General features: G+C 50.6%; 1 protein-coding gene across 4 annotated transcripts in view; it reads right to left on the reverse strand.

Moving 5' to 3' along the window:
- Positions 1 to 13,440, reverse strand: part of Cdc42bpb (CDC42 binding protein kinase beta) — a 96,348-nt gene that overhangs the window by 7,222 nt on the left and 75,686 nt on the right. For 2 of the 4 annotated variants that reach the window (XM_036206617.1, XM_036206618.1), the window contains exons 21-30: positions 11,892 to 11,971; positions 9,899 to 9,949; positions 8,684 to 8,773; positions 8,336 to 8,413; positions 6,857 to 6,962; positions 5,148 to 5,284; positions 4,428 to 4,567; positions 3,240 to 3,321; positions 1,575 to 1,791; positions 1,371 to 1,433 (exon numbers count right to left, since the gene is read on the reverse strand). In XM_036206617.1, coding sequence (XP_036062510.1) covers positions 1,371 to 1,433; positions 1,575 to 1,791; positions 3,240 to 3,321; positions 4,428 to 4,567; positions 5,148 to 5,284; positions 6,857 to 6,962; positions 8,336 to 8,413; positions 8,684 to 8,773; positions 9,899 to 9,949; positions 11,892 to 11,971 — 1,044 coding nt within the window. The remainder of the gene's footprint in view (positions 1 to 1,370; positions 1,434 to 1,574; positions 1,792 to 3,239; positions 3,322 to 4,427; positions 4,568 to 5,147; positions 5,285 to 6,856; positions 6,963 to 8,335; positions 8,414 to 8,683; positions 8,774 to 9,898; positions 9,950 to 11,891; positions 11,972 to 13,440) is intronic. The other 2 variants (XM_036206620.1, XM_036206619.1) reach the window with 1 other exon arrangement.

Here is a 13,440-nt window from a genome sequence, read left to right on the forward strand (position 1 = left end):
CTAGCAATCCCCCCACCACAGACAGCCAGCCCCAGGGCCAGTGTTGCAAATGTCCTTAGCAGACACAGTGGTGCCTTGTCTCAGCTCCCTGACAACCCTGACCCGCCACTGCCTGTCCTGTACCCAGTGTCTAGTGTACTCAGGGTCTAGCTGATACTTACAGCACAGTAAGGACCTGTGAGCTGCTGGGTCTGGAGTTCTCCAAGCTCATGCCCACTCAAACTAGGACACTAGCCGGCTTAGGACCTCCACTGCCTTCCCTGGTCTAGAGCCTGAAGGACTCAGATGCCCACATGCTCTGGCTCACTCTCTCTCAACAGGAAGGGGCTATGGAGTAGGGACAGGCAGGAAAAGCCATCTTCCCTTGCTGGCAGGAGAGGGACACAGGAACTCTGGCTAAGTTTCAGTGCACCAACATTGCTGGATTCTCCTGAGAGGCTTTGTGACCCACCACCTATCCCAGTCTCTTTAAAGAACTCAACAGAGGTCAACAGAGGCCAGATGTGGAGATGCACATCTTTAACCCCAGTATGGGAAGCAAAGACAGGTGATCTCTGAGATTTCCAGGTCAGCCTGGACTGCAGAGTGAGTTCCAGGATGGCCAGGGTTATGTCTGTCTCAAAAATAAGCAAACAAACAAAGAATTCAATAGAGGGCTAGCAAAATGGCTCTGTGGGTAAGGGTGCTTGCTGCCAGGCTCCAAGCCCTGCGTTTGAGTAACAGGACCCACATGGCGACAGGAGAAAGCCAGCTACCACAGGCTGTCTTCTGACCTCTGTACTTGTATATGTGCACACACATGCACATAGAAATAAATAAATGCGCATCTAAAAAACTAGCCTGCCAGATGGTGGTGGTGCACATCTTTAATCCCAGCACTTGGGAAGCAGAGGCAGGCAGATCTCTGAGTTCAAGGCCAGCCTGGTCTACAGAGAGTTATAGGACAGCCAGAGCTATACAGAGAAACCCTGTCTCAAAAAAAAAAAAACAAAAACAAAACAAAACAAACAAACAAAAGAACAGATATAACAAGGGCTCTGCTGTTGTCTCCATACACATAAAGCTCCCCAGAAAACGTGTGCTGAACGCCTGCCGAGTCAACTGAGATTCTTTTTCTCCACCTCCTGTCTACTGAACGCCTGCCGAGTCAACTGAGATTCTTTTTCTCCACCTCCTGTCTAAGTCCTCTGACGCCATCACTCCATTTACCTAACAGGATGTCCCTTATTTTACAGCATGGGAGCTGGACCCCAGGGCCTCACACATTCTGGACTGTGCACACAAAGTCCAAGTGAACCACTGTCCCTCTCAATGCCCCGTGTGTTTGGAGCAGTCAAGTGGGAACTCAAGGTGCCTGCCCTTCTACTCACCATCTCGGGTGAGCTCAATGACGTAGAGCCCCTCTTCCAGGCCGACTGCAATCCTGTCTCCATCTGGGGAAACAACACATGAGTCCTGTGAGCCAGGACCTGCTTCTCCCAACAGGAGAAACTGTCTACACGTTCAGATGGGTGGGACCACACAGCCATGCTCATGACCCGAGTTCCCAGACCTGACAGGCTCTGCAGACATACCCACAATAGCAGCAGCGAGAACAGCCTTGATGAGCGGCAGACTACTGTCGTAGGCCTCCTGGGCGACGTGCACTACCTGGCTCTTCAGCCGGTTCTTACGGAGGATAGCCTGCAGTCCTTCAAGGATCCCAACCCACTTCCTCTTCTCGTTCTCGTTTTCTGTCAGGAGGAGCAGTGAGCTGGTCTTAGAAGGCGAACCTAAGAGAGAGGCCGTCACCTTCACGAGAGACAAAACAGACAAAACCATGAGCTGCCAGCCAGATCAGAGCAGGGACTATGCTGGAGCCACCCAGATGCAGAGGTCACAAACAGGATGGTAAGAGGCTCAAGTCCACGTCCCTGTGTTGCCCCAAAGGCCACCAATCTCCTCAGCTGCCAGGCCACTAACAGGAAAAAGGTGCTGTGGACACACAAGTCCCTTCCTGGCCAGATGTCAGTTAATTCTGCTCCTGTCAACAAGGTCATGTAAACACACATTCTAAAACTGCTTTCTTGCCCTGCCTGGTGGCACATGCTTTTAATCCCAGCACTCAGGAGGCAGAGGCAGATCTCTGCGAGTTCAAGGCCAGCCTGCCACACGCTGGCCACATACATATGGCAGTACACATACACACAGCAAGTTCCAGGACATCCAGGACTAAATAGAGACCCTGTCTCAAAAAGAAGAAGAAGAAGAAGAAAAAAAAAAAGCTTCCTTGAGTAACTTTATTATGATTAAGATGTGGGTTCTTAGGAAGAGGGTCTCCAGTAAGTGTTCACTAAACACCATTAGGAACCTGGGAGGCTACACAGCTACACAATTGTCACTCTAAGCACAGAATGCCAGTGCTTTTTCTGGACTGTGTCTAAAAGGTTGTTTCTGAATAAAAGTGTGATTCAGTAAAAGCAACTCCAAAGACAGCTTTCTGGTCAACCAGATGGCCTATAAACATTCCTACTTGAAGGTATGTGTGCTTCTCTGACCAACGCTCCTCCAGAAGCTTTCTGATGCTTCAGTACACAGCGCAACTGGGAGAACAGAGCTCAGCTCAATCCGAGAGACACAGACAAACCAGGTGTGGTCATTTAAAAATGTTTTCTGTCTTACTCAGAGAGTATGTATGCCAGGGAGAGGACCTAGCAAGACATGTCTCATAGAGCATGAAGACCCCTTCAGTGCTAAGACCTGTGTCCAGGGGGAAGGAACACCAGGTGGGAAGGATGCTCAGCAGAGGAGAGAAAGGGGTGGTGGTCAGTGAAGAGAGGGATAGCACGGGAAGCTGGTGATGGGCTCCTCATGACACAGTCTGTGGGGAGGGCGCTGTGCTCAGTGAGCATGAGTAATGCCAGGCACATGGCAAAGGAGGAACCTGGTGCACAGTAAGGAATGCAAGGTAGGTGAGGAGCCACATGGGATGGTCCCCAGAGCTTGCCACAGCCCAGCAAGATGCTCGGAGAATTGCTGTCTGTTTGGTTTTGTTTTTGTAGGGAGTGAGGGTCTCACCATGTAGTGCTCTGGCTGTCATGGAACTCACAGATCCATGACCTTTGGCTCCCAAGTGCTGGGATTAAAGGTGTGCATCACTGTGCCCGTGGTTTTGGTTGTTTTTAAAAATTGCTGTCTTTTAACAGAGTCATTTAATTTTAAAATGACTAACAAACAAATGAAATCAGAGAAATGCATACCCTGAATATACATGGAATGTCTCGGCGTGTTGCATGGATGACATCTGAGGCCAGGACTGAGCTCACGGAAAACTCATCATCTCTGACAAGAAAGAAAGACACTCCGTTCTGGGAAAGCCTTGCACATCTGCCGCCACATTTTCACAACTTGTCCCAACATCTTAATGGGGTGGGGGCGGGGGCGGGGGAGAGGAGCACTGAAAACAGCCCCTGCCCGACTCACACTGTCACACTGCCCCCCAGTCCAAGTTCCACAACAGTTATTTTTGGCTTGTCCGTGGTACAATCAGGCAAAAGCTCGCCAACAAGAAGCAGAAGGTGCTGAGCTCACATGGGCATGCCAGCTGAGTTGTTCCTGCCCTCGATGGTGCCCAATCCCGTGGGCTCAGGCCAGGCCAGAGCTATTATAGTGGTCTGAATAGAATGGTCCCCACTTAGGCTCACATATTTGAAAGCTTAGTCACCAAGGAGCGGAACCATTTGAAAGGATTTAGGATTAGGAGGTGTGGCCTTGTTGGAGGAGGTGTGTCACTGGAGTGGACTTTGAGGTTTTTAAAAGCCCATGGCAGGCCCACTTGTCTTTCTGCTTCTGGATCAGGATGTAGCTCTCAGCTATTGCTCCAGTACCATACATGTCATCATGCTCTCTGTCATGATAATGGACTAAACATCTGAAGCTGTAAACCAGCCAATTAAATGTTTCCCTTTGTAAGAGTTGCCCTGGTCATGGCAACAGAACAGTGACCAAGGCAGTTGAATGTAACAAGGGACCAGCAGGTACCATGTGATGAAGACAGAAAGCATGGGATGCTGCCATTGCTGGGTGGTTCTGACTCACCTGTGCTCTTACAGATCTCTAAAGGAACCAGCCAGAGAGCTCCCTTTTGCTAAGAACACACTGGAGCTTGTGTCTCTACACCAGACAGATGCTAACCGCAGACGGTCACAGTGCCAGCCTTCCTGATCTGGCATAAGGCAAGAATAGCACAGGCCTTCCACATCTGTGGTGAAGATGGCACCAACGCCTGCCAGCCATGTGCTGAGTGTGCCCTTGGTTAATCCTCACGACAGCTCCTCCTACCCCGCTACACTCTTCAAATAAGCTTGGGAGAGAAAGAGGCAGGACAGCATAGGCCTGCTACAGTGAGCACTGGACACCAGGGCCAGTGTTTGGCTGCATAGACATACCTGAGGTCTAAGACTTGACTGGCAATGACTCCAGGCTGAGTAGACTTTCCTTCTGGCAGATCGTACAGAAAGAGTTTGCAGTCACAAACCACTGCATAAGCCCGCTGCCAGCCTTTCTTCACTCCTGTGGGCTTTGGGACCTACAGACCAACAATGACCATGTTTCCCTTGGGCCACAGATACGGGCAGCACAGAGACTGCCAGACCCTTGGCATTTCTCTTAGTCTGTGTCCACCTGCTGTATGACTGTCCGGGTCCCCAGGGATGCTCCCCCATCAACCCTCTTCCCAAGCATCTGGGCAAGCCAGTCTTGGATCAGGAGACTCAGGCCTGACTAGAAGCTTGTGAATGGGAAGGTAGCACAAGGGATGCTGGCAACCCAGGACCACACTGCATCCTGGATGCTGCAGCTGGATAGGCCATGCAGATGGCTCAGGTACCCGTGTTCTGCAAGCACCACTTGGCTTTGGAACCTTGACTTTAAGTTCATGACCAGACACCCAATTAGAGTAACTATAGGAACATGAGGCGGGGTCTCCATGTCCAATGGTACTCAGGCTTTTGGCCATGTAAAGTAGCAGCTGTGCCCGAGACCCTCAAGGTACCAGGGCTACTAGAGAGAGCAAGGGGAAGATTACTGGTAACCCCACGAAAGACACAAGCTGACCTAATGAAAAATGAGCCACAATGGGCTATGGGACAGACGCTGGCTCCTCCTACCTTGACATAACCCTTGTAGGCTGTGCCTATACCCCTCTGCACATCTACGCCGAGAGGCCTCTTGGATTGCTCAGGAGGTATGGGGCACACCTGGGGAGCGCTGTCTTTGCAGGACACATGGCAGGAAAACGCACACACTGAAAAAGAGGAAAAGTGCCACCCACCTCACAACATGCAATCAAGGAAGTAGACCTGCTGAGCACAGGCTCTCTGCACACACTGCCTAGGAAGCCTAGGTGTCCAGGACGGTGGACTCCACTGAAAACAATTCCTGAAGGCTTCATAATAAAAGCTCTACACATATGGAGAACACACATAAAGCGGGGCTGCCTGAACAAGCATGAAGTCTGCGTCACAGTTACCCAACAAGCCTGCCTTAAATCCATATGGGCAGTCTCCAGACTTGCTCACTGAGGCCACCTGGGCGACACTGCAGGGTCACAGTGATGTACAGCCAATTGGAAGACCTAAAACAACTAACAAACTAGCAATGGAAAAAGAATGTCTCTATGAAGAAATGCAGAGCACAGCCAGTAGTTGTAGTGATATTTTGTTTATGATCAACAAATAAAGCTTGCCTGAAGATCAGAGTGTGAAGCTAAGCCACTAGTCAGCCATTGAGGCCACGCGTAGTGCATACACCTTTAATCCCAGTATTTGGGAGGCAGAGGCAGATGGATCTCTGTGAGTTCAAGACCATCCTGGGCTCTACAAGATGATCCAGTCTAAAAGAGAAACAGCCAGACAGTGGTGGCTCACAGGCCTTTAATCCCAGCACTAGGGAGTTTGAGACAGGACGATATATATGGCTGGGCAGAGAAAGGAATATAAGGCGGGAGACAGGAGCTCAGGCCCTTCTAGGCTGGGAATTTCATGGAGGTAAGAACTCTTAATGGCTGCTGCTCTGCTTCTCTGATCTTTCAGCTTTTACCCTGATATCTGACTCCAGGTTTTTATTAAGACCGATTAGGATTTGTGCTACAAGTGGTGTGTGCTTGGAACAGTGGAGGCTCTGACCAAGGAGTCTCACCCCACACTGCACCATCTGTGAAGTGAGGCAGTAACAGTCACAGTGGACGGGCCGAGAGCACAGGGCCAAATGCCAGCCTGGAGAAGAGCACAAGAGGTTTTGTAATTTAAAAATAATAACTGCCATCAAAAGACACACTGTGACCCTGTGAGATGGAGACATCTGGAGCCCATGAGAAGGCCGAGCCTATGGCCTGAGTCCGCCCTCGGGACCAAAGGTGAAGAGAAGCAACGCTTTCAGGTTGTCCTAGACACCCAGCGTGCGCCATGGCACACGCACCCACACACTCACGTACACCAGGAAGTAAATGCAATTAAAAAGTCAGAAACAAAAACAAAGAAACCCCCAAAACCCCAGACAACATCAGAGTGGAAAGTTCTGGCCTCTCCTCCATGTTTCCTGATGTGACAGAATGGTTGTGAGCACTGTGCTCTACAGGAGGAGTCTCAGGTGGAGGTGGTGTTCTTTATAGTAATATTCAGTTGATAACATGACTACTGGACCTACAGGCTGTGCAGGACTACTACAGGCCTAGCCAGGCATCTATGCAGAGCAGGCCTGCCCCACACTGCTAACAGGTACACCTCCCTCTTCTAGCTCGGCCGACGTAAGCACTCCCTCCAGAGCAGCACTGTGCAGCTCACGTGCACTCATCTCTGGCACTAAGGCCAACACTCACCTTCGCAGGCATAGCCCTGTCGGATGAGTCCGACCATCAAGGACGTGCAGTGGCTGCACTGGGTGGGGCTGGCGAAGGACTTGATGCTGAACTGGTGTGCTTTGGGCTGCAGGAAAAAGCAAGCAAAACAAACCAGGTGACTGGGAAGCAAGGAGAAGCGGGTCAGTCTGCTCCTGACTTGATTTATACACAGCCTGCCTGCTTCATGCTGTTTGCCTTCCTGCTATGGGTTCCCATCAGTGGCACCTCAACTCCAAGGTCGCAAGCCAGAACCCAAAGTCACCCCTGCTTCCTTCAGTTAGTTTTGTTACACACAGAGCTGGGCTAGGCTGTGGTGTCACCTTTCACAGCTGATACTCTAACTGGATTAGGAGCATCTTCCAGGGATCAGCACCAACTGGATTTGGGGGTTTGGCCTGGAACCCTGTCTAGGTTTGGCTCTTCTTGGGTGTGTGAACAAGATAGCACTTTTAATTACAAGAAATGTTAACAGCAAAGTCTTGGAAAGACCCACTGTCTCCTGCAAGGAGAAGAGAAAAATGAGAGAGCAACAGATGGGAAGAACCGTGAGGCTAGCTAGCTAGGAAGACAAGGGTGGGCCGGACAGCTGACTAGAAAGCCCACATGTAGTGACAAAGGTGACATACTGCGCAGGAACACAGGGAACAGGCAGGACCATATGTTTCTCAAGGAGTAGGGGTGGTCAGCACAGCCCCAGGAGCAACAAGAGGGGCTGCCCAGAGGAGGCCAGGGGCCAGTCATCACCGAGATACACGTCCCCTGTACAGTTCCTTCTCCAGGTAGCAGAACCTACTAAACCAGCAGCCCTGCAGCCTGGTCCTTAATTCGACAAGAGCCCGAGTCCCAAAGCAAAGCATAGATTACTCTCAGGTCTCCAGGGGAAAACGTCAATAGACCAGGTCTGTATTTAAAGCGACAACAATAACACCCAGGACACAAGTCCATGCCAGGCATACTTGGGATCTACACAGAGAAAGGAGACCCGGTTGAGTTTCAAGGTGAGTAAGAAAACAAGGTCAGGTTCTTGCCATGCTCATGCAGAAGGCAAGATCCAAACTGCATGCTGTGGACAGCTATTCATGTTGGGAACGTTCTCCTACAGACCATCTAGTTCTCAACAACAGACATAATTATAAAGAGCAGCACCTGCATGTGAGAGGCTCCCACCACCTGTGAACCAGGCAAGACTACCAAGGGAAGGGGGGAGGGGGGGAGGGGAGGAGGGGGAGGAGGAGGAGGAGGAGGAGCAGCAGCGGCTCAGGGACTGTTTCAGCTGAAGAACACACTTAGTGCTTAAGTGTGAAGACGACAATGCAGACCCTGGACTTGGTTTGCCAACTACCTCCAACAGAACGCGAGGGCCCGACTGTGTGTATTCAAAACCGGCAGGCACAGCTATTTTACACAAAATTTATCTTCTAAAACCAAGAAGGCACCCAGCGATGTGAGAGGGCTTACCTTTGGTCCAGCCATGGCAAGGGCCTGTGTGTTGGGCAGCGGCACAGCAGATGGCCTCTGCTGGGGCCGAGTCATATCCTAGGAGAAAAGTGGTCAGGTGAGCTTCAGCTTAGCTTCCAGGGCCTAGCTGGGGTTCCTCTCTAGAATTTATAAATTATTTAACGTTCTGAATTTCTAATTTACTACATTGTTCAGACACCTGTCAAGGTTTCCCTCATTTAGCTGATGGTCTGACAGAGTTCTGAAGGGGAGAGCGGGAAGGCCTGTGAAGGGGCCTAGCTACAAGCTGCAGGGCCCTTTTGAAGCGTACCCCCAGGCCCACAGAACCCCTGAGCAATGCAGTCTCACCTCCTGCTGCTCCGTGCTTGTGGCCACCGACACTGATGGGGACAAGTCCGGCTTCGAAGCCTGCGTTTCTTGATCGCTGGCTGAGCTGGTCTGTGAAAAGGAAAAGGTGGTGTTTTCCTGGACAGTGTGTCGTGTCAGGGCCTAGGCCCTGCATCCTACCTGTCTCTCCCAGTCTTACCACAAACCTGTTTACTCACAGCTACCCTGACTTTCCCAGGGAGCGGCAAGTCACTGTTGTTTCAATAGAACGCTGTACTTGGCCAGCTCCCTACCATGAGCCTTCTCTTCTCCGGCCATTTAAAAGTAGGAACTGAGGCCTGGGCGTGTTAGTGCATCCTCTGATCCCAGTGCTCTACAGGCAGATCTCTGAGTTTGAGGCCAACCTGGTCTAAGCAGTGCATTCTGATCCAGCTAAGGCCACATAGTAAAAATCTGGTGGTTTTGGTTTGTTTTTTTAAAAGGACCTAGAAAAAAAATCAACCTCAGTCCTCAGAGAAGGAGCTGGGAATACCGACCTCAGGCAGTCCTCAGACCGTCCAGATAAGTAACCTCCTTCCAGAGATCAGGAGACTGTTTTCCACACATGCACAGCCCCAACAGCTAGAGCCTGTGCTCCTCCAGCAATGCCAGCCCTCACAGGCACACGCCATGAATGGCTATCTGAGGCGAACCTCCCTGCAGGCTTAGTCCTGGTACAATGCCACATGGGCACAGGTCACCACTATTCCCAGCGCAAAGTACACAGGAATGGCGTGCTAGCATGGGAGACCTTAGAGCAGAGTCTCAAGTCCTAGGTTGAACTGCTCCACTGCGGAGTTCAACAGCGCACAGGTGAGCACTTCCCAAAAGCGGCACTGATCAGACCCTGGGTAGGACTCCACATTCAGAGGGAGGGAGCACTGGGGGGGGGGGGGGCGTCAGACACAGCACAGGTACAACTACACACTCCAGGGCTGGAGTTCATCAACAATCCCTGTGGACAGGTACATCAATTAGCTAATGAGCAGAGCTAGTAAATGTGAGCATTACCCACAAGGCAAGTTAAACAAGTTAGCAATCCACCTGGTAGTGAAGAGCAAGCCAATGGAGTAAATTTTAGCGGTTTAAGAGCCCAGTTTCCTTAGTTGTTAATCAAAGGATGCAGACTTAGCAATCGGAGCACATAGGACGCTGCCTCGGAGAGCGACCCACGGAAGGGCATCTGCAGTCACTTACGTCCTCCCACAAGGCTAGCAGAGAAGATGCAGACGAGGAGGAGAGCGAGTCCTTGGTATAACAGACAGGAGGAACACAATGATCATTTCCTCCAGTGAAGCCTGGCCAGGCTACCGTGGAGACTCACTCTAGCACTCAGCAACATGTTTAATCTGGCAAAGTATAAGATCTCCTGGGCAGTTCTCAAGTCTGGAAACTTTTAACATGGACCCTGATCCAGCTGAGTTTTCTTTTAAAGGAAGCACACTTGGGACTCAAATGACACAGCCTTGAAGAGGCTCTCAAAATGGCAGGATGCTGGACAATGAGGAATACTGGACTGATGACTGCTCCACCTCTCCACGCGGTGATTTCCACACTCATGGATGGTACTGTGAGAGCCACCGCCACTGAGCTCTCTACGCAACCAGCGTGCAAGGTCAGCGGTTACTGCTGTAATATATTTGCTTAAGAACTGAGACTGGCTGGGCAGGGGTGGCGCACGCCTTTAATCCCAGCACTCGGGAGGCAGAGGCAGGTGGATCTCTGTGAGTTCGAGGCCAGCCTGGGCTACAGAGTGAGTTCCAGGACAGCCAGGACTACACAGAGAAACGCTATCTTAAAAACAAAACAAAACAAAAAAATCAAGGGAAAAGACACTTTGCCATTTGGGAAAAACCACAAATACTCTGATGAGTGAAGGCGAACAGCTGGAACTCCTGGGAGAGTCACACTGTGCCCACGTGGTCACTGCTATCTGCGTACAATGGGAGGGACTCCTGCTGATGCCACTACCTGGTGATGCAAAGTGGCCTTTGAACAGAAAAAAACCTGTCTCCTGTGCAGAATCAAGGCCAACAGCCCCTTCCCATGGGCACCAAGAGGGAACATGATATAAACCCAGAGTGCAGGCACTCTCCCATGTCCTAAGTAGAAGAAGTAGCACCGTCTAGACAGAACCTGATGATTGAATGCCATCAGTGACTTCTGGTGGGTCCTGAAACATGGCTGTCCAGGACACAGCCAGGACCACAGGTGAGTCTGCACAGAGCTGAAACTCGGTGCTGTGCAGCCTTAGGAAACAATTGTGCCAAGTTTCCTGTGGTCACTGCTATCTACAAACCACTTCCCACTGGTTCAGATGAAAGAGACCTGAGTGTATGTGAGTGAGGAAGACAGGCAGAGAAATCGAGTGCACACACGTAGCACATGCCAGGTGAGGGTGCAACTGCTCACCAGTGACTTCAGCAGCGAGTCTGGGGATCAGCACTGGGAGCCCCACCAGAAGCTTTGTCCATGACATGACAAGGGCTTTCCCTCTGCCAGCCGCTCCCCCAGGACTGGGGTCTGACCCCAGGCTAGGCGAGGGCTGTCACTGAACTGTGTCCCTAGCCTTCACCATTCCCACATGCACACACGCTGTGAGGAACTTGTAGATCAAGTCTACTCAATGCTCCAGAAGGAGAAGGTGGCCCTGAAATGCCTCCAGGGCCTCTGCAGCAGGTAAAAGGAGGAGTGGGCTCATCCCACTCTGCAAGGGCCGTCTAGGCAGACCAGCCGTCACACATTGGTCACCTTGAGGTTTCCTGGCTCAGAGATGAGCCGGACCAGGCAGGGTCTTTGTAAACTGCTTGGTACTGAATCACTTAGAAACCATGTTCCCCACTAGTCACTGAGTCCAAGCTATATATTCACACAGAAGTCCCAGAAATGGCAACATGACTATTATTATTTATATTTTAAATTTGACCCCAAACATGACTACACAGCCGGCGGCCAGTGTAGATTTCTCAGTGAGGCTAAGCATCTTCTCAGTTCCTCTTAGTCTCCAGAAACAGTTCCAACACCCACAGCGCTCTCCACCTTCACCTGTGACTTCCCTGCCCATGATGTCACTGGCACAACTCTCAAAGAATGTCAGATCTGTTTCCAGGGATGTTTTGGGCCCACAGGTAGTCACATTCTATTGTTTCTAACTTATATACACTCGTTATTTTCAAAACGCAGTACTCACTCTAAATGTCAGATCATGTGCAAGAGGAGCAGTGTTGAAATACTCAAAGATAGAGTCCTGGAAATCTGGAAGTTTGAGCCCTGCAATAAAGAAAGGAAAATTAAGGCAAAAACTGTAAAGACAGCAGTCCTCACTGTCAACCTGATGGGACTCCAGGGTATGCAGAGTTAACACACTCCCTTGGAAGGAAATCTAAGAATGCCTCTGGGGGGTATGTGTGACGGGTGGAGGGTGACAGAGCCTGACCACAGGGTCACGGGTGCTCCGTGGTAGAAATGACAACAGCAGTCCCAGGGACCACATGGAAGCAGGAGAGGAAGGACATTAAAAGGAACATTTAGTTGGGAAGACACTTTGAGCTGCAGGCCAGAGTAGGTTCCAAATCAACTCATCACCCCAACTTAAAAGCCGAAGCCATGCCAGGCACACGGCAATGACCCCAGCATTTTCAAGGCTGCAGTGGAAGATGAAGGGTTTGAGGCCAGTCTGATCAACACAGTGAGACTGTCTGGTTTAAAGAAGGAGTGGGGGTGCTGGGAAGGTTGACTCCACGGTCAGGAGCATTGGCTACCCTTCCAGAGGACCACGTTGGACTCCCAGCTGCTTACAACCATCTGTAACTGAAGCCCAGTTCCAGAGGATCTGAAACTCGTTTCCAGCTTCTGAAGGCTCCAGACATGCAAGTGATACACAGACATACAAACCAGCAAAACCAGCAAGACACATAAACCAATACCCAGGATAATGTACTGTGTCCCCTGAACAGCCTACAGCTGGGAAGATTTTCCTTTTCAAGGAAAGGCAAGATTAATAGATTCAACACAAAACCAGGGCAAGCTTTCTCTTTTTTTGGACAGGGTCTCATGTGGACCAGGACCACCTTCTTCGTCCTGAGTGTAGGGCCTACAGGTGTGTTCGCACCTGCCTGGTTTCTGTGGTGTTTGTGCACGTCAGGCAAACACGCTAACATCAGGCTACAACCCGAACCCTAGAAAGGCTCTTTCTTAGCCAAAGTCCAAGTAAGAGGAAATATGCGCACCTTACATCATAAAAGGCCTTCCTTTTCAATATTTAAAAAGCTTCTGAAATGTAAAACCACCCAAATTTAAGAACAGACAGAAGAACGCAGATTCCTGTACTGAGAAGCCACCTGTGGGTGGAGATCCCAAGCACGAAGTTCACTTTGAGTGCAGTCTGGGGATAAACCCTCACGTCCAAGACCGACAGCGCACCGTTCTGGTGGACAAAGTCTCACTCCTAAAATTCTATCCCAAAATAGGGGATGTTTTATGTATACAGCTACTCACTGAAACATGTCTGCCTTTAAACTCGGGATCCTCCTGCCTCGGCCTCCTGAGTGCTGGGATTACACCACACCTCAGCACTTGGCAGTGAGCAAAGAGCTGGAAAGAGCTCTGCCCGGAGGGCACAGAGCAGCTGTAAAGGGTCCTAGACGGTTCCCATGGGCTGTGGTCTAGTGGCCTCTTCGGCACAGAACAGGGCTACTTTTGTGTGACCAGGGGATAGGAATGTATGAGAGAGAGAGAGA

The sequence above is a fragment of the Onychomys torridus genome, chromosome 14, assembly GCF_903995425.1.
Source record: "Onychomys torridus chromosome 14, mOncTor1.1, whole genome shotgun sequence".
Classification (NCBI taxonomy): domain Eukaryota; kingdom Metazoa; phylum Chordata; class Mammalia; order Rodentia; family Cricetidae; genus Onychomys; species Onychomys torridus.